The 24,700-nt window shown below is 36.3% G+C and overlaps 2 protein-coding genes across 5 annotated transcripts in view; one reads left to right on the top strand and one right to left on the bottom strand.

Annotated features, from left to right (window-relative positions):
* RB195_004251 (uncharacterized protein) overlaps positions 1–24,581 on the bottom strand; it is a gene marked incomplete at both ends in the record, with an annotated part of 36,810 nt that extends 12,229 nt beyond the window's left edge. Inside the window, 5 exons of one of the 4 annotated variants that reach the window (XM_064181308.1) lie at positions 15,681–15,814; positions 17,133–17,256; positions 20,118–20,241; positions 24,310–24,423; positions 24,543–24,581. In XM_064181308.1, the coding sequence (XP_064033277.1) occupies positions 15,681–15,814; positions 17,133–17,256; positions 20,118–20,241; positions 24,310–24,423; positions 24,543–24,581 (535 nt within the window). Of the gene's footprint in view, positions 1–1,085; positions 1,132–14,896; positions 15,001–15,680; positions 15,815–17,132; positions 17,257–20,117; positions 20,242–24,305; positions 24,424–24,542 lie in introns of those variants that run through there. The other 3 variants (XM_013442706.2, XM_064181307.1, XM_064181305.1) reach the window with 3 other exon arrangements.
* On the top strand, positions 6,691–14,040 carry RB195_004252 (uncharacterized protein; the record flags this gene model as incomplete). Its single annotated transcript, XM_064181322.1, has 8 exons — positions 6,691–6,747; positions 6,832–7,146; positions 8,408–8,581; positions 9,442–9,642; positions 10,921–11,080; positions 11,699–11,755; positions 13,392–13,690; positions 13,762–14,040. 8 exons carry the CDS (start codon positions 6,691–6,693, stop codon positions 14,038–14,040), a joined length of 1,542 nt encoding a protein of 513 aa, XP_064033278.1.
* Positions 24,582–24,700: the final 119 nt, after the last annotated feature.

The following is a 24,700-nucleotide window of genomic DNA, read 5'->3' as shown; positions in this document are numbered from 1 at the left end:
TTTTCATTTTGAGATTAGCCTTCCTTGAGGCTACTCAGCAAGGATGGCAGACTAATCCAAAAATAAAATAAGTAATAAAATGCAATAATGAGAAAAATAGTAATCTGTGGAACAATGAAAATAGAAAATAGAAGAAAAAAAAGAAGAAATATAGGAAATGAATCCCGGAACATGAGGATTCTGCAACTCATATCCTACTGTCAACATAAGTGCAAACTCTTCCTTCCCTCAAATAGTGAACAACTGATTTACCGACCGTTACTGGATCCCTTGTTGATCTTCTCAGGCACTCTATACTAGAAATCCACGAAGTGCAAATTTCTGTCTAGGATGCTCGTGTGACTGGCGAATAGACCTTTGCTTTGACCTTAACTATTTACGCTTCCGCTAAAGGTCCTATAGGGAAATTTTAGGTGCCTCAAATTATATTTATTTCCTTCATCATATAAAATTGTTTATATTTTATACGCTTGAATAAATTCTAATATAATTAGTGAACGTATTCTATTCTAACGTGAGAAAATCGCATGAAGAAATGGAAGCGGCTTCTCTTCCAACTCAATATTTCGAGAATATTTAGAGAGAGTGCATGGAATATGAGCACATGTATATAACAAGGTTACCGTATACTCTTCGTAGGGGAGTTCCCGCCTCACTATTTTTATCTGCGTGGAAATTTAAAAACGTAACGATAGATCCGATTCTACTTTCCGATTCTCTTCTCATGTTATTTCTTTTTTTTTAAACAGAACTTTGACCTAACACTGACTTTTACATTAAGGGTATCATTTATGCCAAATTGTTGCGGTTTCCATGCGGTTTCGAGAAGAAATCAAAGTACAAATCGTTCCACGAGGTCTCCCAGTTACTCATTCAGTGCCCACTACAATTACATACGTTAGCACTGTTCAATAAAAAAATTTTTTAGATCACCCATGATCTTTTCAACCCGACTAGACCTTGGATCTCATTCAACTGTATGCGCATGTTCTCCAAAATCATCCCCACCTTCACTATTTTCATAAATTTAAAGGCATCACCCCACGAATTTGGGGTGGTGCGGGTTTTAAGTGGGTTATGCCTACGGGGTACGAGATCGTAGATTATGAGGAGGAAGGTGATTCCGCCCATTTCTTCCTAATTGCCGTAAAAAAACGGCCCGGAAAATGCGGTTTCAAGCGTTCCAGGGCGCTATTTTCTACAACGAATTCGATTGGAGCGCGCCAGCCTTGTGCACGCGCCGCATCTTCTGGCCCGTTTTTTTCGGGCAATTAGGAAGAAATCGACGGAATCACCTTCCTCGCCACAGTCTACGACCCCGTATAAGCATAACCCACCTGAAACCCGCACAACCCCAGATTCGTGGGGTGATGCCTTTAAGTGAGAAAAAAATATTCTGTATTTCTTATTTCCGAGGACACGTTAAGGCAAAAAGTGGGACAGTGGCAAAAAGTTGGCCATTAGTATCCTTAGTATTGTACAACGTGGATGAATCATCTTTTTCACAGGAATTATTCTCCTTCGTTTCTATTATCTCGCTGATTTTTTTAAATTAGAAAATCTAAGTTACAATTGTATTTCTTAAGAGATTATTCGCATTTAACAGGACTCTTCAACAGTGCTTTTAAGTCCCTAACTTAAAGAAAATGCAACATATTGTTTTGCAACATAATATTCATTGATATTTACTCTATATTATAAGCTCTTGTCCTAATAATGTCAATGTCAACGAATGTCAAGTAATCCTTGAACGAATTGATACAAAAAAATAGTTGGAGCGAAAACCAAGAAAACCGAATTCTGTTGGAAACAAAGTTCATTTCCCTTTTTTCGCTAACTATTCATTCTTTATTTTATTAATTGTTTTTCTCTATTTTTTTTATTGTATTGTGGTCACGTGCGTTAGAGGCGACCACAATACAATAAATAAAATAAACGGCAGCAGCACTCTTTCAAAGAAAATTACGACAGCTGAGCAACAAAAATCAATCCTGTGTATAAACGATTCCAAAAATTATGTTATGTTTCCGTCTAAAGGTCTCATTTAACTCTAGGAGACATCTTTTAAAGGAAAAAAGTCAGAACTGCTCGTGTATATTACGGATGTTCAATCTCTTTTTCATTTTCTTCCTATAAAGCTTCTGGATAGTCACGTTTCCATGAACAATCTCTGCAAGACCACCTCTTCATCAGCGCCTTTAGATACTTGGATACTGGGTTAGCCCAGGTTCAGTGAACTCAGGAGAAGACTTCAGGATCTTTTCCACTGGCTCCTTTTCCTGGCGATTGTCATCCAAGATATCCGTAGGTTTCGTAAGTGACGTCGACGAGGTTCTTGAGCCGTATCGAGTATTAGCAATCGAGCCCTCCGCTGATCCATCCGTGCAGCAAACACATCAACCTCATCTCCCTTGAGGACGTTTAGAATCTCTTGGGAATCACTCTAACGTTTTTTCAGTCCATCAATCGTCGATTTCCCTCATAATGTCACCGACACGACTATGCTCGGCTGCTCTTGATTTATATTTGGATTGGCCGCGAAGGCAGCGCCAGTGCATGGTTTTAAAAAAAAGGAACCAAAATAAACGTGAATAAATAGTTTTTAAGTTTTTTTTCAATTTAAAAGGTTAGCTAGCTCCTCGTATTTATCCATGAATAATTTATCCGTGGCCATGGAATATAGGACGATTACCCCATGAGCCTGGCAATAAAAAACTATTTCTAACTCAGAAAAGGAGATGACCATGCCACTATCACTACAACCACCATCCTCTCTGTCAACGAAGACATTGTTTACAAGCTGTTGCTCCCCAGCCATGGCTCATAACAATCCATCTTCAAAGTAAACCCGCCTCGAAAACAATGCCATCGAATCCTCGGGTACTATTCACGCTACTTCATTCATCTTCCTTCATCCCAATGTCATGTTCTCAGTTTTTTTTTTCTTCTCTTTTTAATCTTCGAATACATCGTTTGATGCTATTCGCACCGGATTTAAGATTTATTTGACCAAATTTATATACGTAGGAAATCCGAACCGGGTGTTTTTGGTTCTAGGAAACCCCTGTAAGCTTCCAGTAAAAGGAAAATACTCGACATCAGAAACGCTAGAGGAGCATAAAGCCGATAGTGCTCGTCAAACATAGGTTTAGATTTCCGAATCGCTAAAAATAACTCCTAAATCCTCGAACCTCTACATATGCCAAATTTTCAGAAAAAAAAAACCACTAGATGTCACTAACTCACAGGTAGAATAACTTTTGTAGTTCATAGCTTAATAGAGTTTATTTTCCGTAAAGATACATTTTTTATTCGCAAAAAAAGGAAATATAAGAAAGTCCTTATTTTGATTTCTTTATTATTATTTGCTATTTATTTAAAACTATTTGTCAGTCCAAAAATGAGCAGAAAATTATTCTAAAGCAAAGTCATCCACGTATCTCACCGCAAAAAACTAATTCATTTGAGAATAGAAGATTTTATATGTCAAAATTCCATCCGCTCGTCATATTTCTCTAAAATACAACTCAAAGATTAGTCAAAATTTTTCCGAACTCCTGATCTTAGTCAGTAGAAAGTCAGGGTCCTACAATTCAAAGTACAAAAAATAATGAAATTTTCTCAAACACTTCAATCCACAAGGCTACAATGAGGACTTCAATTAGCGGTTTACATGTGACTTTAAGTTGGAATTTGAAAGTTGTTTACCTTCTGCTCTGCGTAGTTCTTAGATTTTTTTCTGCTATTCAAAGAATGAGTATCGTATTTCATTTAACCCACTTTCAATCGAATCAATTTTTTTTAATAGCTAGTTGGGGTGTTTCAGCGTTTGTTTGTTGTTTTAGTTTGCTTCAAAACAAGAACTGGTTTTAATTTTTCTCATTAAGCCTTTCAAATCTTTCAAATTATTTTTTTTTTGTACAAAAAGATGATGTGGAGCAAAGTTATCGCACACTCAGCTTTTTGTTTTCAGCCCAACTGCTTCAGTGCAGCGTTGTCTAGCAGCAAATTTCTTTGGATTAAGAAATTAGCAGTATAACTCGATGGATTTCTGCTGTCTCACTCAATTCAGTTGTATGGGGACGAGTGAGCGGGTGGGTGGATAGGTGGGTGAATCACCGGTGTATCACATCTACGTGAATCACGTAGATGTGATTGACCGGTGATTATTTGAAGAAAGGGACGTTGCGTTGCTTCAACATTGCTATTTTCTTGAGGGATTTTTCAAGTAGTACTTTGTGTATTGCACAAATCCAATCCGACTGTTCATCTCAATCAACGCTAACGAATCGCCGCGTTGACTAGGTGACTACGGACTACGACGTGGATATCGTGGGAGAGAATGATACATTACTATGTGAATCGCTCTACACTTACGGCTAAAAGTCAGCGATTCACAGCGTAATGCTCTGTGGTGGTCTGTGTTGCATTTATTTTATTCATTCATTTATTCTGTTTTATTCATTCTAAGAACTTTGTGAAAAAATCACAGATGCTTTTCGTTTTAGGACAATCTTTCCAGTAAATTCCTTGTTTTACTGACGATTTACTCAAAAAGCTTACTTTTAAACGAGAAAAACGATACTTGACGTTTTTTTTCATCAGGACAAAGGATTCATTTTCGGTTTATTTCGAAATTTCATATCTCTTCATTACTCTACCGCTCCAGCCCATTAGATTATGTCAATATTTTTTTTCAGAACATTAAATATATCACTCCCGATGGAATATCGTCATGGCGTTCCGATAAAATTAATATTTTCTCATTCGGAATTTTAAAAAGGTTCTCTAGAATTCGTTAAAGCCTATCGTACACTATTAGAAAAGCTTCTTTGAATTTTCCAGGGAAAAATTCGAAAAAAAAAGAAACAAAGTCGTTAAAGCCACGAAAAATTTCTTGAGATCATATTTGCAAAATGTCAATTAGTTTCTTTGGCAAAAATGGTTTTTTTTTTCTCGAATTGACTTAAAAATCGATAAAAGAACCAATAAAAGAGATGTTCAACACACAATGCTTTACGATGACATGGGCATGAGAACAGCCGAGTTTTGTTTGCGGTTATTTCAAACATATGGGAACAGCCCTGCAACCAAAAAAAAAATCAAGCAAGGTGGAAAACGTTGGAAATATATGTGTAAATACTTCAAGTAATTCTTTCCAATCAAAAAGTAAAGTCAAGTAAAAAAAAAATTGTCGTAGTAGAGCCGAAATTTGTAGCTCGTGTCTCTTTGTATCACCTTGTAATTACCCCCCTCCTAATCAAATTGATCGGACGCCAGTAATTTTTCATTTGAAAAAAAGAAAAGATTTTAAAATTATACTTACATGCTTAGAAATATTTAATATTATTAGGGAAAAATATAAATAAATAAAAAATAATAAAATTTAATATAAGTATTGATTCATTTGTGTCAATCACCATCCAAGGTCCCTTTGTTCTTCGATTAACTCGAGCACGTACCAGTAGCACTTCTAATTGTTCTGGTCACGTGTACGAGTTATCGATTGGCTTCTTTTTTCCGGAGCGACACGAAACGCATCAAATTTTTTTGTAAACGACCTCCTGAATAAATGTGATCATAGCGCCGGCAGTTTTCCTGTATTGTGTTTGATATCCCAGTATATATCACGATTCTGGCGCTGCGGTTCTCGTTAAAACTCTTTTTTTTCGGCCATTATTATTTTAAATTCATTTGTAACAACACCAGCACCGAAATTCGATCAATAACGTTGGGTAGAACATCGAACCACCTCTTTCACTTGCATAAAGCGGACATTATAGTCCCAAAACTACCCGTTCCATGAAGCGTTTCCTTGTATGGATTTTTCTACTTTTTCCTGTACATTTTAATGTTCAGAAATTGATTTATTACTGTAGAATAAATGCAGTTTCTGTAGTTAAAAGCATCACCCCATGAATCTGAGGTGGTACGGATTTCAAGTGGAGTATTCGTAAACGGGATAGTAGATTATGGAAAGGAATGTGATTCCGTCCATTTCTTCCTAATTGCCGTTAAAAAAAACGGCCCGGAAGATGCTGCGCGTGCACAAGGCTGGCGCGCTCCAATCGAACTCCTTGTAGAGAATAGTGCGCCGGAACGCTCGAAGTCGTATCTTCCGGGCCGTTTTCTACGGGAATTAGGAAGAAATGAACGGAATCACCCTTCTCTCAATAATCTACGATCCCGTATACGAATACTCCACCGCAACTCTGTACCACCTCCAGATTCGTGGTTGTGATGCCTTTAAAACTACAGTATGATTCAGCTTCAAGGTTTTACGTCATTCCAATTCAAAAAACAAGTGAATCTATCCGAACGTTCAGTGAAGAAGATTTGCTCGACCCATTCAAAATCGCATATGCTTCGGGGCGGCGATCGCTTAACCTCTGCATGTATTCAGAGGAGCCTTTGCCACTTAGGTCCCGCCCAATAGGCGCATATATCGCGCGCCAACGCATGCAACGTCTTCACTAACTTATATGCTCTTCACGATCACTGATCTTTTTTTTGTTTACATTTCATATTCGTTCGTCTTCTTTTTTTCTTTCTTTCTTTAAGTTCATCTTTTCATATCCTCTCTATCAGCATCATTTTTTCCAATTTTTCGCTGTTATTTTTGTGTTCTATCCTTTATTCTTCAATCTCAAGCTCAGCTTGAAAGTAGTACTTCAAATTCCAATCTTAGGGATGCTCGACCCATTATTATTCGAGAATTACAACATGTCTGATGCATGTATCGAGCAGGTCAGGGTTTTTTTTCCTGAATTTTCTGGAATAACCTCATGGATTCTTCTGGGAAATCTGGCATCGTACAGAATCTTTTTTCAGCTTCGACGACTTGCCGAATATGCACCACAGGCACGAATGTTGCCTACACCATTGATTGTTATTTGCTGTATTCCTGTGATAATCATTATTTTATTGACTGTTTTCGGAAATTTGTTGGTGTTATTCTTTAAAGCACGTGTTGGACGTACGAACACAACACTTCTTGTTTGGAATCTTGGCCTAACCGATTTTCTTGTCGGTGTAATTGTTCTGCCATTGGGCGCTTTTCATTTAGCCCATAGAAAATGGATATTTGGCCGATTTTTATGTCGGGTATGGGTGGCGGCTGACGTCACTTTTTGCACATGTTCTGTGGTGAGTTTCTGTGTTCTTTGAATATCGCTTATAACTCTCAACTCTGTTTCTCGAATCAATACAATTTCTGTGGTAATTTTTCGAGGAAGAAAGAGAGACAAAAAAAACCTCCACAGATCTATGGAGGTCTAATTAGGCTAACTTGACTCGGTATCTGTTTGCAAGTCAGAAAGCACATACAAATAACAGGCGCCTAACATATTCTAGAAACTTCGCATGAAATATTCAGGAAAATAACGAATTTTGGGGACTTAGGCGGGAATTGGCAACATACCAAATTATTTCATAACAAAATAAGAAGTCTCATCGAAGAAAAAAAGTATTTTTCTGAGTCACCAGAACGAGTTGATCCTCCTTCAGAAGATTTTTGTTTACTTCATGTTATTATGAGAATTTTCTCAGTTACCAAAGTCATATTGAAATGTTCTCCTCGTTTTGAAGGCTACAGACATCTCATTTTACGTTTTTTTTATATTTGCTGAATGTTTTAGAGGTCGCAAAAGGTTTCTAGCAAACGGATAAAAGAGGAATTTTCTTCAAATTTTTACATTTCTCCATTTTTTTCCCAATTTTTGCACGCTAATATCGTAAAGGTATGGTTCTAAAAAGAGAACTGCAGTAATTTTTTGAAATATTTCATGTGTTTTTTTTTCTCGGAATCATTAAAAATGAGCTGATGAACTGCCGTTCCAATAGCTTCTAAGACAAAGCGAATAAGAAATTTCATTGTTCGTTTTTCTCATTTCTTTCAAAGCACTAACATCATTCATTTTACTTAATGCACCTGTCGATTCATGGACATTTTCGTGTGTTTTTTTTCTTCTTCGGGACCATCAAGGGCTTTCACCCGTTTTTCTTCGACATTGAGGTGCATGCGGCAGCCAATCGCGCGCTCAAAACTAAGATTATTCGGTTACCTCTCGCCCGCCGCTCTCCGCGCTTCGATCCTTAAAATCGCCTTCTCAACATTGGGGAAACATCGGGAAACATTTAGATATTAGTAGAAAATTTTTCTCACATAACTTGGATAAATCCTTAGAAGTAAGCTTGCAACTAAACTCAAAAATTGGGATTGACTTATTTTCTTTTCTCCCAAAGAAAATTTTCTACTTAAGCAGTAGAGCACGAAGAAAAAAAAGGGGCTCAAGTTAAAAGTGCACCTGTTTTTTTTTTTAGAAATATACAATATAGAAAAATAGAAATATTGAATTAACACTTTCCAAGGTGCAGATATATATATATATATATTTTCAAATTTCAGGTAACTATTTGTGTGATCTCGGTCGATCGTTACTTGGCTGTTACTCGACCATTACGGTACAAATCATTGGTTACAAAAACGAAAGTAATTCTGGTGATGATAATCATATGGACATTCTCCTCTTCAATACTTCTCACTACAGTACGATGGGAACAACCGCAATGTTATGATGATGTCAGTATTTCTGGATTTATAGTACAGTGGAGAGCCCCCACGTTCCTACGTTCCCTTTACAGTCAACAGTTTTCCAGAATTTTCCGCCACATAGTGAAAAGTAATATCCACTCAGAGGTTACATCTCGGCAAAAAAAAAAGAAATGAAAATTATTCCATCACCACAAGTATTTTTTTCGTGACAAAATAACTTTGAACTTTTGTCAACTACACATCGCAAAGGCATAGTGTCATCGTTCATAGAAAATTCAATAATTTTAATTATTTTTAGCGAAAAAAACCGAAAATTCTCGCAACATCGGCCTCGTATGCGTCGAAACCCAGAAGCAATAACTAAAGTGCTAGTTTATTGCATTTTTTGCACATTAATGCTTATCTACGTCTTTGAATTCTGGATAGAAGAAAGACTGCGGGTCGAGGATGAAAATATTCCTAAGCCCACCCTATATGTTGCATAAAAATATCGATCGGTAGAAGAGATACTCAAAGACGCTTAGATAAAAACGGGGTAGGGTAACCACCGCTACCAAAGTATGGTAAGATATTTTTGCCAAATAATCAATAATGCATTTCGTCCCAGTTCCATCCTAGTATTTTACATTTCAAAAAAAGGCAAGGTATTAGTTTTTTTATACAAATTAAAGACGTATATTGTCTGCATTTGCAGAATATATCTTTTTGAAATCCATAGCAACGCCAGATCAATTCAGGATTGTATTTTTCACGACCCATACTAGGAATTAGAGGATACGGAGTGGAATTTAAATAAGTTCAAGTAACGTATAACGCAAAAATTCGGGGAAACTGTTCTCCAAAACAGGTAAATATGGATTCTACAAAAAAAAACTCTATTTTTTCAGTCCATCTGCTTTGCCGGGAACGAAATTCGCTATTTGGCTCATAGTGTCATATTCGCTTTCTTTCTTCCTGCATCTGTTACACTTACACTTTATTGGCGAATTTATAAATTGGCTAGAAATCGACAACGAGCGCTTGATCGAGGATTTTTGATGATCCTAGGTCATAATATGAATTTTCTCTCCAACACCATCAGTCAACAGGTAATGTCTACAGTAATTCTTAGCTTATTCGTCTATTTCCTGAAGTTTTTCGGATTTCTTTATGATTTATGTCTGATTCTCAAAAAGTATGAGTAGCAATAAAGCTTAGAATAGACTTTTTTCTCTTAGCAACCAATTTTTCCGTGCCTATCGCGAAAATTGCGGATTTTTCAAACTAGAACAAAAAAGAGTTGAAGAAAAGCTCGCGTATCCCATATAAATAAATTCTAAGCGGGTCTTCAAGGGAAAAATATCGATCGGCGCTGGGCACATTTAAAAATGCCTGAATAATTTTCTATGTGTATACAGTTTTCGTCTAATTTTTATTCAATTCCTGCCGTTGGGTGTTGCCTCAAGCAATTCGCTTTATTCAGCAAAATATTTCGGAATTCTACCCACTTAATAAGATTTTTTTTTATTGATTTTTGGGACCACGGGATCTCGTTTGCCCTATTTATCTAAATTTCATCAACTTATCTCTTCGTCACTATGAAAAATACGCGTTCGAGTGATCGTGGGAAAAAAAGAAAACTGCATTTTGTTCCTTTTCTCAAGTTTTCGTACAATTCCTTTCAATATTTCCTATGTGGGAAAACTTTAATGTTTTGAAGACTAGAATATTACACTCAATTGGATTTCTATTGATTTTTGAGAGCACGGGACCATGTTTGCCCTATATCTGCTCCTCACACGTTATTTTTCAAGATACAGGGTATTTTATTTTCTTGTTGAATGAACTCCCTACTAAAATTTCTTTTCCTTTCTAGTTTACACCTCACCGTTTTCCTACATTTATTTCTGTGTTTTTTTTCATTATGTGTGTTTTTTTTTTAAATTTTTCTTCTTCTTATCAATTGCTGTGAAGTAAATCGCCCCAGAATCAACTGTTGACTCTGTTTTGATTGGTTTCTCGGAAAAGTAAGGGAATTCGTCTTTATCGATCGGTGAATCGATCACTCTTGTGTCCCCGAGCCTAACCAATGCCTTAGTTTTTCACATTATTGTCATTGTAAATATTTATATTTCTCTATCCTCCCTAAGTTTTAAAGGACAATATCCTTCTTCGGCGTTAACCGATTCTTCAGAGAGAAAAAAACAGCTATGATATTCGAATTTTTGTTTCATTTAAGCCCTGTCAATAGATTTCCTTTCCATATTGTTCCATTTTTTCTAATATTTTACTTTTATTTTGTTCCTTATTTTTGATGATATTTTTTTATTTTTCGTATTTTTTAAAATGGGAATAGTAATTGCTCATGCTTCGCTTATTTATTACAGACCCAAAACACGCTTCGAGTGCATTTTGGGAAGAACAACGGAATGGTTGAGCATCAACGTCGTGTCTTAAGGACCCATGAACGAATCGCAAAAACACTTGGCGTTGTGTCATGCTCGTTTCTTTTCTGTTGGCTACCATTTTTTAGTCTTTATCTAACAAGTGAGTATTTTATTAGAAATTTCCTTATATTCATCCATGAAAATCTAGAATCGTAATTCGTGTTGGTTTTTATGGTTGCTGAGTTCCTTTCCATGTGCTTAGCTCATTCAATTCCATGAAGAAATTCTTGAACGACTTTAAAAACTTTGGAACAGAAATCCTGCTCTCTTGAAATTTGTTGAATCTGCAGGAAGTCCATCCATTATTGCTCCATTTTGACATTTTTTTCATCAGAAAATTTTGTGCACTTATTTATCAGCCAATTAGTGAGCATTTATGGACCACTTAGCCGGGAAAGCATTCGACCCCCAAGTCCTCCATGTGTCTTAGATATCCTAAGGGGATATCATGGTGAAATTACAGCATACATGCACGACGTAGTCTGACGTAGTTTCAGCAGCATATGTAAAAGCCGACGAAGACTCTATTATGTGATTACCGGTGAACGAGTGAGAAGAGCGTGAGTATGTGTGAGGAGAGGAGTGCGATTGATTCGCCTCCTCACACTCTCATTCTATGTGTTATGGGTGTGTGTGTGTATGTGTATGCGGCCGGCGGTCACGGCGACGACAACCACGAAAAGCTTACGAGGATGAACGAAAAGGTTGTGCATTTCAGATTACAAGTGCCATGGATGCATCTCACCGATCGCCATCGATCTTGCCAGTTGGTTAGGTGCGTTGGGTAACTTTTCTTCTAACGAAAAAAAAAGATTTTAGGAGCTTTAGAGGAATTTAGGGCCAAAAATATCCATAAAGTTATCAATGTCAAGTGTCGAATAGCAACTTTCCAATGATTTTTTTTCTTCTAATTTCCTAAGACTACCCGGAAAAATTGCAGTTAAAAATAAGAATTAAATGAATAGAAAAATAAATTAAAAAAATAGTTAAAATAAAGTAGTTGAATAGTTAAAAATAAACGTTAACTAAAAAATAAATAAAAATTAAAAATTGCATACGAACGATTCACATCATTTGTGGTGGAAATGTGATAAAATAAAACAGTCTAGCGTCAAAAAGCTGATAAGAAGGGTGGGTCGCCAAAAATCCGCCAAAAGGGCACACATAATGACAAAAAATAAGAAGGAAAAGAAAAAAGGGCGAACGAAACAGATCTCACTCACGGTTACTACGGTTTTCTCTTGTGATGTCACATTTTTCCCACAATAAAAGCCAAATTATGTTCCCATCTATGAACAAGCACTGAGCAGCGGAAAAAACAGGATTTCGTTTCAAGATTTTGCGGAACTCAGGCGAACGCCTACGGATTAATCTTTGAGGGCCAAAAATCTGCGTGAATTGGACACATAGAAAAGTTTTTGCTTACTAGACAGAAAACTTTTTCTCAGACAACTAGTGTTCCAATGTATTTCTCCAATTTCTGTAAGTTTGGGGGGTTTTTTTTGTTAAGGAAAGTTAGGAACAATTAACGAATCCTTCAAAAACACGGAAACGTTAGGGAGATATGAGAGATTTCGTAGCTCATCTGCGGGCATCAGGAAATTGGCATTTTTTTCTCAGAAAATTTGAAGCGAAATCCGAGAAATTGTAAAAAAAATAGCAGCTCATATTCCTTCAACTTTTGAAAATATGATATTAGCATTTTAAACGATTTAATCAACCCTGCTAAAAAGATTGAAGCAGCGATTTTATTCAGAACTCTGTTAAAAATTAAGCTGACTGCACGAAACCTGTACATTCTCATCTATTCGATATAGTTCTCTAATATATCAATAATAATTTAATTCTAATAAAATTCTTTTAATTATATTCCTTCAAATCTGTTTTTCGTTTGTCCTCACAATCCAGAATTAGAGGCCCTTCTCTTTTCTTCTGTCCTCTGTGGTAGAATGGAATAACATCGGTTTTTACAATGGAACAGATTTTTGAGGAACCAAGTTTTAAAATCCCATCAAATTTCGCGTGCATTTTCTCGAGGAGCCTTTTTTTTCTTTCTTTTTTTTTAAATGAGACCCACATTGACTAGCTTGTTTTGTTTTTTCCGTTAAAGGCATAAAAACTCAAGGAAAAAAAAACTTGTGAACGCAACAAAACTATTGATTTTTCAACTGGAAAACGCGGAAAAAGGAACAGAACTGCTTTTTTTACACTTACACTTCCAACATTATAATAAATACTTTACACTTACAGCGGTATAACAAATAAAAATAACAGAAATAGAAATAAAAATAACAAATAATATATATGCCAACCGATTTAGTTCCTTATAACCGTAATGGCATTGTTATCCCGGAAGAAAATACAGCAGAAAATAGCCATATTTCCGCATCAGAGGGAAAATTCTATTTCAGGATACTGTAATTCGATGCTCAACCCTATCATCTACTCGTTTACCGTTCGGGAATTCAAACGATCCGCGCTACGGCTCGTTTTCCCCACATGGCAATTTGCACATAGGTGTCTGCCGAGGTTGATACCTGCACCTCCGGATCGGATGATGCAACGAATGTCACGAAATGGGAATCGTGCTCGTAATAAAACTCGACATCGTTCATTCGAAATGGATCCGAATAAGGCGGTGATGTTGACGAAACGAAATTGTCAAAAACGACGACAAACCGAACCGGCCGTGTTCGGTCTTCAGAAGAAGGTTTGGGGGAAATTTCCTCGAGTTTTCGAAAATATCCGGAATAAATCCATGCGATGCGTCGTCGTTTTTAGGTTTGTGATGCACCCGTAAAAATGATGATAATTGAAGAGGACGAGGATGGCGGTGTGCACGATGATTACACGGATACGAACGGATTCAGCACTTATCATGAAACATCACGACGTCTTTCCGATCTACCACCACCACCACCACCATCGTCACGTGCGTTATTACCGATCGATGAGAACGAATCTGGTACGCCTTCATTAAATGGTGAATGTAAAACATGTCCTAATGATAATTCATGCTCTGTTAAAGTTTTTTGTGACACTAAAGAAGCTGACCTCTGAATTTCCTACAGTACTACTACTACTAAACGCTTGCTCACAAACGCTCGTTTTTTTTTCTCTCTCTCTTTAAATTCCATTAATTTTCGTGCTGTTTTTTTTTTCTTATTGCGGGTACAAATATTCTCTTCTTGTAGTACAATGAACATAGAATGTATGTAAAAAAATTGTTCACCGATTGCCTGTTAATAAAGATTTCTATGTCATGGCTACAAAACTTTGCAAATTTGAAAACAGAGCACTTTTTTTTGGGTTTATAAGCTCGTTACGAGATCGCACACCACTGCTCTAAACGTGAAAAAAGAAATAAATGGGGGTAACTGATATGGTGGCGAAAGGTACCTACAAATTTCGAATTATTTCGATGGAAGCTTTTTAAAGCATGTTTTAAAAGGGATCGAACCATCATTTCCATGTGAGACTTAAAAAAAAACAAGGAAATGCTTCTTCGAATCTTATTAAGTTGCCTTAATTTAAACTCAGCAACTACAGTTTTAGAATCATTTTAGTTTAGTTTAGTTTTAGTTTTAGTAGAATCATTTCTATGCAGGATTTCAGGGGACAAAAGGCGCTTTTGGTTAAAATATGGTAAATAACGTTAAAATAAGTGGTAAACAGGGAAATAAGTGACATTTAAGAAATTTCCGAGAAGAGGCTAAGGATGATTTTGAAGTCAATATTTTTTGCCTTACAGTTAACTGTGAGGATTTGCTCCTTTTAAGAAAATACGACCAAATCCTTCAATTTTGGGGAATAAAGGTAATATTTTGATTCACGAATCGTAAGGAAAGAATCCTTGATAACTTCCAGGGGTGAGGGGAGCAGGGGGGGGGGGGGGGGTCGTTAGCCATGCCTTTGGCTACACGTTCACTACTGGGTTGTGTAATTCCAAATGGCCTACTAACCCCACCCTATCTTTGCTGGAGGGGTTCGTTGGCCATTTGGCTAGCCCAGATCCAAACCCTGGATGGGGATCCGGTTTCTAGGAACCAATAAACCATCATTTGACGCTCTTTTCTCCTCAGATTACCCTGTTTCCAAGTGTATTCACCATTCCGTTCACTAAACTTGTCCATAATTCCAGCAGTAGCGCTTCACTTTCAAAAAAAAAAAAAAAACCACACCTTGACGACGTAGATCAAAAGAGCAGAGAAGTATGCGGGAGGGGGGAAAAAGTATGGCGTTGCAAGCCCGGGTCAATGAGAGAGCATGTGAGTGACGGATGGTGCAGAGAATAAAAGCGCGGTGAGGAAGAAGTGAGTTCGCACGCTCTGCTGAGTGGTGGACTTGAATAATGTATGCGTTGGCATGTGGAATAGGCAAGCACTAGCACTGATATCTGTGGCTATGAGGATGTTTGAGGTGAACTCATCATATGGTTCTTCTGCGGACGGACGTCACTACGCGATGACGTCACCGAGGGGAAATACTGATTTCGCGCGTAGGAATTCGTTCGTAGGAAAATTAAGAATAGATAACACAGATTCCCAGGCTTAATCAGCCAAAAAAATCTAAAAATTTTCAACTAATTTGAAAAATAAGAGCGAAGAAAAAAGCTTAAGAACACGGATATCTCCTCCAGAAACATTTCCCGACCGCTAATAGAGGAAATACATTGAGAAAAAAAAAATGAAATTACTCACTTAATATGGATTTCCGTTGAGCTTTTGGTGTATGTTTCTTATTCATTCTGACAGCGATCTCCAACATAAAGATCATGCATATGAACATCACAATACTTTGAGCCAACAATGCCAAATCGAATCGTTTACCAAACCTATAAACGTGGTGGAATTCATTCATTCATTCATTCATTCATTCATTCATTCATTCATTCATTCATTCATTCATTCATTCATTCTTTCTTTCTTTCATTCATTCACTTATATATGCACAACATCCTGAAACCTCCACTTCACGGTTCTCTATCTTAAAATCTAAGCACTTGATGATTCCAGCGTTCAAGTACTCCAAGTACGGGAAATACTCATAAAATCAAAAATCCAGAATTTTTTTTCTGCTTTTTTTTCAATGCTTCAATCTAATTACATCGGGAGAACTTCCCTGTTTTATTTCTCAAATCACAGGGTCGATTTAAAAAATTGTTCAAAGAATTTACCCGGCAAATTGTGAGAACTCTGTGTTAATGAGAAACTTGAAACGCAGGAGTGGGACCCACGAGGGACAACAGTACCTAGTTAGGCATCCCACATACGCGCCTCATATCTGACAAAGTCGCGAGTAAAATTTATATATAGTACTTTTTGAAAGTGTTGTCTTTACAAAGTGAGAAAAATAAACTAATAGTCATCTAAAAAGTCGGCTAAAGATGGATCGGCGATGAGAAAAGGATTACGAACGATAAAAACGATAAAAATAAGGATTAGGATTGTTACGATGGAAATTGAATTTTTCAATATTATCATTTTCTAGACTATCCTGTGATATGAATGCCACATGAAAATGAAGAAAAAGAGCCCATTAATGAATCAAAATGAGAAAAATAGAAACAAAAAAAACCAAAAACATTTCTTTGGGAAATTTCATACGTGAGCCGCAAAACCAAGATTTAAATGTCATTTTTATCAATTTTTTTAAGATCTGATAAAAACAGCAGAAACATGGACTGTTACCAAAATCAATCATTTCTAACAGAAACGTCGTTGCTGTAAGCAATTCTAACATTTTCTTTGGTTCTCCTTCACTTTCCCAGTGAGCTCGCTACGTTTTCCTTTCTACTTACTACTAGAATATCAGATAATCTTTCATGGACGTTATCTTACATTATCATTATGATTCTCAACCTGTTCCTGTGCATTTTTTTATAATTAAAAGAACAAATAATATTTAGGAATACAGGTTTTAAGTACAAAAATCCCAAGGAAGTTTCGATGGAACATTTCGAGAAAAATTAAACCATTCTTCACTTTTTTCACCCAGAGAATATTCAATATGCAACTGAAATATGCGTAAATTATTCCTCCACTCTAAAAATTGCACGTGAAAAAAACCAACTTATAGCAGTGTTCGGGCACAATTCGCGATCATTAAAAAAACCGGGAAATTTTCCAATCAATTCAAAATTTAATGCTCACCAGAAAAGTATCCTAAGGATGTTCGCAATGCATAATGCGAGACATACGAATAGGGAAAAGCCCTGGGCGTTTCGTCGATGATGGATTTCCGCATATTGAAATACGTATGGAATAGAGCCACCAACTGAAAATAGAATGAAAACAACATCGTTCGCAAAGCATCAACAACGCATAAACACTTTCCTCATCCTCCAAACCTCCTCCGGTCATCTTAGTGAAAGAAAGCAAAGAAAAAAACCCTTGCACGAACAGTTGATATTTCTGATCCGAGTGAAATTTTTTTAAAAAATCTAATGCAATACTTTGACTGGAAATAATATTCGGCGCTGTTTTTTGTCAAAATTCTCGAACATTCACCACCGCTACACGTGTTGCAAACCTTTATTTCATTTTCACTTCATTTTGATGCGATGTAAAATTTTATTATGGGCGATTCTCGATATTTCAGATGCCGCAGGATTACTATAGATGTACTGAGCCTTTCAGATATTTGTGAAAATTTGATCATGAAAAGTAAATTTTCTTCCAATATTTGTTTTATACTGTTCAGTTTGGCTAGAAAAACGCTTTCCCCATCCCTCTTTAGATTTTATTTCGATTCAATACCGTTTTCAGAAGAGTTTTCCATCACCCAAGTTCAGAAAACTAAAATTTTTTCTAGTTCTGGTGATTTTCTGGGCACGACGAGACCTTCTTAACCGAATCACCCCAGGATTTTCCTAGGAATCTTTCTAAGGTGATTAAATCACCTTAGAAAGATTTCTAGGAAAATTATTCTGGATGCAGTCCTTATCAAACAAAAACATTCAATAACTCTCGATGGCAAGTATCTCCGAGCACGCACGCTGTTCCTTTCTTTTTTTTTGTCTGCTCTAACTCTTTTAAGGGAAAAACTTTTGTTGCGTTTGATCATTTCGGCATTTCATCACAAAAATTGTCATTGCTCACTTCTCCAGGATTTCTCGACATTTCTAGGAGTGGAAACAACTAGCCCGAACTCGGTTCTTTGCTGTGTCCGTTTGCATTCAAGCGATTTTTGGACCACGATCTAGCGATAAACCAGTTTCCCCCGAAAATATGTACGCTTTTCAAAGATTACGAACACGGTTAAGTTTTTTCCTCAACTACTTCGTCATGGGTCCACAAACAGGTGCTTCCAAGAAAAGTTTTACAGGGATTATGGCAACCTTTGACGCAGCGGAAACGCATGGGTTTCGGATTTTGCCTGAGTTATGGTCATGAAATCTCCAAGTATTGGGTAGAGGAATCATTCATGCTCATCAGATTTTCATCTATTCTTTTCTTCATCCATTCATTCATTGTTTCAAAAAAAAAAATCTAATTAGTTAATGTTATACTCTCTAGTTTTTACTTATGACTCCCATTCTACTCCTACGATCACCGTTCAATAAGTTTTTTTTTTAATTTCTCGTATTGCCCTTCCAAAGATTTTTTCTTGTAGTTTTTTTTTTGGAATTTTTAAAAATTTCCCATGCCTCGTCTGATGCTCTTTATAAGAAGCGCAAATTTCTGGAACAGCTTCGATACCGTTAACGCCGCGATTAAATGCAAAAAGAAAATACCACCGCTGTCAAAAATTCTGTTTTTTTTTTCACTCGACTTCCACTTTAACACAAAAAAAAATACAAAACTCAATAAAATTGAAAAATCAAAACATGCTTCCTTCTTAAACAGAAAAAAAGCTCAGAAATAACATAAACGATTTCGACAATTGATTCCATCGTCGCGTCTCGCATTAAATTTCAAAAAAAAAGCTCATGAATTATTCCTTAACTCAACAGAGAGAGAGGGAGAAAGGGAATTCGTCAAGCTCGTAGTTATAAAGGACTCGTTTTGCGATCGTTAGCATTTCAAAGACATAAAATCCATACAGAAGAATTGACTGATAAAATATTTCTTTTCTCAAGAAAGAGGGAAAATTTTGATGGTGTGAACAGATTAGTCAAGTTTCTTAAGCTGTAGATCAACAATACAATCAATTTTTCTACGAAAAATTCAAACTCTTTCAAAAACCTTAAAAACCTCAACCAATTTATCTATGAAAAATTCAAAGTCATTCAAAAACCTCAAAAAACTCGAAAATTTAGGGAAAACCCCTAAATCTAATCATTGTTTTCGGCTCTATTCATCGATTTATTTAACTTCGTACTATTTTAAGTTCACCAACTGCATGGTAATCGAAGCTCTTTTCCCTTAATCGGACTGAATAACACAATTCTTTTCCCCTGAATTCAGGATGCCGCTAATAAAACCGTGGTTGCCCTTCATTTCCGTTGAATGGTGGATAGCTGAATCCTTTCAAGTCTTAGCGAAATCTTTCGAATCCCAGAGGGATTCGAAAAAACTGCGGCTGATAAAACACGAGGCTTGGATTTGAGAGAATATCAATATTTGTATATTTAGCACCAGAATGAAAAAGTTTTTGACTAATTTTGTGGAAATTGACCCTAATAGTGGCTATGTATATTGATAACAATCAAATAAGTTAAAAACTTTTCCTAATCTAATACGCATACCGACTATACCTCAACTGCAAACCTCAGGCATTTATCTCGGTAATTTTTCCCTCTCTATTTAGTACCTCATACTAATTCCTCTTCAATATCCCGAATAGTGACTGAAGTATGCATTTTTTCTGGAGAAAAAGGAAAAAAAGACAGTAATATTAGGCAGGAATAGAAATGGACAGGAACTTCACTACAAATTCAGCCGGGAACGACACTCAGTTTGAAAAAAAATAGCAGGCAGTAAAGAACTAAAAACTCTCAAAACTACACTAAGTGACATTCCATGACATAACTAAGCGAGAACAAAATAAAACTCATGAGAAAAAAAATGGTGGAACGAAAAAAAAAGTATGAACAGCGTATATAAAACTGTAGAAAATGTGTGATAGAACGTAAAAAATAATAATAAAGAACACAAAATTTGAACGAACGAAAAAAGAAATCTCAGGAAACTTACATACGACGAATAGATGTACAATTGCGAGTAGCATTTGAGATGGTGTGGAAGTGGTGTTGAGCCTATGTCGATCAATTCGGCGGTACTCAGTTAACAACACAGATCGCGTGTGAGAACGGGAGGACTACAACAGATAGAAAATCGAGATAAACGATGACTTTCGAAATGAGGATGAAATGAGAATTTTTTTCGAAACACTAAGATTAAGACATGATTCTGAGACTTATTCTATGAGAAAAATCTCCTTACTCTCATTGAGTTAAGGTTAGGTAAATTAGCAACTAACTAGAGCACCCCATATCCGAGAATTCTCCGGAATTTTCCGGGTACTAACCCAAGGAACCAGAATGAGCTGAAGTCTAACGAAGAAAAAAAAAAAAGTGGAATTTGTGCTGTAGAAAAAGCAGAGCAAGAAAAATTCAACAGCTACTCCATGAATTGTGCAGAAAAACATTGCAGAACAGCCGTATTCCTATCCGTAAGCGGCAGTAAACGAAACGAATCGATACGTTCAAGAAAGAAAACATAAACAACGTTGCAGAGCTATATTGGAGCAAAACAATAGCAAATAAAGGAATGAATAAATGTTTCAGTATCGATCAAACAAGTGATTCTGCTGATAAATCGGTCGTTAAGAAATTATCTAAGACGCTAACAAAGACCAATTATTGAACAACATTCGATGTAATAATCAATTTTTCCACAACAATTAATCGTTATTTTCGAGAATAAATTCCCTATGACCACATTCTTAAATCTAAAATATATTTTAGTAAAAATTTTTGTATAAAAGCAGAGCGCTGCAAGTTTGCTTGAGTCAAAAATAGTAAGAAAAATCAGTGGAAGGATCAGTTATCTCATTTTGAAACGTTTTTGAAAAATATTATTTAAAAACACAAAGTTACAAAGGAAATTAAATAAATCTGGACACAAAAGACGATGATGATCGAATTTCGCGGATGAATCATGTTTTCGAAACATAACAACGTCCAAGATGGGCATGTTTTCACAGCTGAGCATATTTGACCCGATTTATTTATTAATTTATTTATTCATATATGCACCAATGGTGCACCAAAGGGAATAAGAGAAGAAAACCTATTTGATTGAGTTGGAATTTTTTGTAAAGAATCGGAAGATAATTCATTGTTGTGAAACCTGGCGCTGTCCTTTTTTTGTGGCTGAAAAATAATTTAGCAGATGTTTTTTTTCCTTTTATAAGGATTACAACAATAATTCACTCTAAAAAATCAATTATGGTTCAAAAATTGCTGTTAAGACACCGCTAAAGAGATTTAAGGGGGGACCTAACGCCTAGCTAAGATGGCACCATTTCGAAAATTTCAAAGAACGAGGTGTTCGAAGAAATTGCAAGAAGCAATTTTTCGATAGAAAAAAAAAACAAATTAATTTCGTCACATTTGTGGTTTTCATCACCAATGAACACATGACAGTACCAAACAATGGAAAATGAAATCTCTACGAAATATCACAATGAACAACTGGTTATTAATTGAACAATATTTTAAAATCCTTCCAAATAAAATGGTTTTTGTGTTGTCTGTCCCAAATAATTGGTGCAGAAATATATGTAAAAACAATAATTGTTTCGAAATTGTGCACTTTTAGCATGTGTACAGTATCCAATCAAAATTTTTTTTTATTTTTGCTGAAAATTTTCCGCAAATTAGGGAGATTTTCAAGTCTATGGAAGTGTTAAACACATATTCGTTTTTCTTTCGATCCACAACACCATGAGTAAGGAAATAACCACCAATTTATAACTCATATACAGGGTAAGCTGGTCTAATTGCACTTTTTTTCCAAGAAAAAAATCTTGTCTAATATTTACTTGGATCGTGGGCGAAGTAGGCAGTGATTTTCACGTTTTTCAGATTTGAAAGTTTAGTAACCACGCAACGGTGGATCGCGTTAAAGAAGAAGAAAAAGAGTTCTGTTGTCAAGTCGTATTTAATATATGATCGAAGTTAGGCACGTGTCGATTGATCGAATTTCGCTTGAATTGTCATCTTCTCCTGGTTCCATTCCATGTAGGAACACCATTTTTTTCATAAAAACCCTAACAACAGAAAACACTTTTCTAGCTAACAAGAGCTCAAAGCGGGCGATGGAAATTTATTCAAAATTCTCGTCATCCACGTTCAAACGTATGTAACTTCAACTATTTCTTAGATACGCTATAACAGTTAAATCCTGTTATTCACCGCTCCAACGACGTGTTGATGCTAAACTTTCAAAAGCGTGGAACTTTAGATTACTGGCTGCTTCCCCTCGAGCCTAAGCCAACTATCACCTTAAAAGAATCCCAAAAAGGTACTGCTTTACTATCCTATCCTATCATAGAGGTTACCGAAAAAAAATGCCTTTTTTTCAAAGTGAAACGATCAAAATTACTCTATTTGAACGTATTGTAAGGTAATTTGAGCGGAAACCACTTTTCTCATTGAGAAGACATCTGCTCTCGCCGAGAAAAACAACACATTTTTATTTGTTTTTTAAATGTTTCTCTCGCTTTACTTTTTTGTAGCTTCTATTTGTTTCACTATTTGCCCGAAATTCGAGTGATCCGTAGTGCCGAATACGAGAAACTTTTCTGGTTTTGAGCTTAGGATTTCAAAAAAAAAAAATACATAGAAGGGAAATTTATCTGTAAAACAAAAACAAGCTTTGCAAAAGAAAAACTCCTTGTACATTTTCTGCGAACAAAATCAGATGTCTGCCATTAGCAGAATCCTGAGATCCGTAAAAAAAACATTATTTCTCAATACCCTATTATTTATCTGATATAGAATGTGGATTTCTTCATAGTAGAGTAATTTAATTTTAATAATTTGAATGCGCCCATCGTATAGTAAGTACACTCTTTGCAAAATAAAAATGAGAAAAAAATCTAAATAGCTGAAATGCGAAGTTAATTTGTCGGTAGTCCGCAAAAAGAACCAATTTCACTCCTTTCATGTCGCTTTTATCAGAAAAGAAAGAGATCTACCGAGTTGAAGATCGAAATCTGTTCAGTACCTCCCGAGAGGTTCAATTCTATGATGAATGGAGTCAGCAATTTAGAACCTTTCTACGTGGAATGAATCCCAGGGTTTGCGCCCAGCATTAACGATACCCAGCTTAAAACTTTGCCAATTATCAAGAGAAGAAATCGATTTCAAAAATTCATTATGGTTGAATGTTTAATTCGATTGTTTGGATTGATTGCACAGATTAATTTGCCCATGGAAATCAATCGATACGATCAATCCAACACATAATTTCGAGAAAAAAACTGTCACTATCAAAAAAATTCCAGGTATCCTCACTGCACAAATCAAGGCGGGCTGCTCAAAGAATTCGAAAGAGCTCTAGAGGTCCCCCCACCCGTTCGCCAAGGGTCCCTGAGGGATTCCTCCGTTCGGGATCAAGTTGGCCACCCAAACGCTGGCATCCGTTTATCTACCGTACTGTTCTGGATCTGGGAAAAGGATCTCGCACGAGGATTTCCCTCCTTCAGGAGAGCAGGAGAATGACCTGCCAATCCACCACCACTTATGCTTTGAAGGGCCAGTCTTGTTGTCTAAAATTTAGGCAAAATTCTCCTGAACTATGATCCGTCTTGTTTTTGTTTTATGGCACACCTGTAGGTGTTTTCAATGAATAAATAAACAAATAAGTAAATTCCCTTCCCCATTTTTAGAGTCAAAATAAACAAAAAGCCTTCACCAATCAATCAATTCAAGCCAGACGGAAAAACCTACAGTTAAGGATTCCAGGATTGGAGAATAATGTGATTTGAGCAAGCACAGCATATCCAGACACATACAGAGAGACCGACACAAGTACAGTATAACGAAACACGCGATACTAATTGGCAGAGTGCACCAAGCAGATAGCAAATGGATACATCATTAAAACTATAACAATTTTATTCAGTGTAAACTTTTAAAAGTGCGTTCAATAAAGAGAAAACAATTTGTGAACATAAAACACAGAAAACATGCATATTTCAGTCACTATCCTGAATATTTGAGGAGAATCTAGTAGTAGCGATTCCCAAGCAGTCGCCACATTTAAATCTACTATCGAATAGGTCGAAATTTTTTGAAATAAATAAATAAAAGCTCTAAGGATCGTCGAAGAAAATTCGTAAAACGTAACAAATCACCGTATTCACTCACTCACCTACAATGAAGAACTTAAAGAACCAAGCAACGCCAACGACAATGAGAACGGACAGTCGATCCCAGGGGACAAGCGCCAATCCCGTGGCATCGACAACCATCATCATCGCCACCAGGACCTGAAAACTTCATCAACCGATTCACTCACGTAACGCAAACCGAAAACAACGAATTAACGAATGAACGAAATGAACGGAACGAAACAAAAAAACGAGTAATCGAATAATCACAACGTTACATGAATTGTTGCAAGGCCAACATCGACATATGATGACATGATGATCACGAATAGATTGATCAGATAAATTCGACCGATTGTACAGTTGATTGATTCGAACAGAAATAGGAATCACCACTTCAAAAATCGAACTCGTTTATCAAACAGATAATACCCAC

The sequence above is a fragment of the Necator americanus genome, chromosome I (assembly GCF_031761385.1).
Source record: "Necator americanus strain Aroian chromosome I, whole genome shotgun sequence".
Classification (NCBI taxonomy): domain Eukaryota; kingdom Metazoa; phylum Nematoda; class Chromadorea; order Rhabditida; family Ancylostomatidae; genus Necator; species Necator americanus.
The sequence above is the reverse complement of the archived record's forward strand: the minus strand, read 5'-3'. Positions and strand labels throughout refer to the sequence as shown.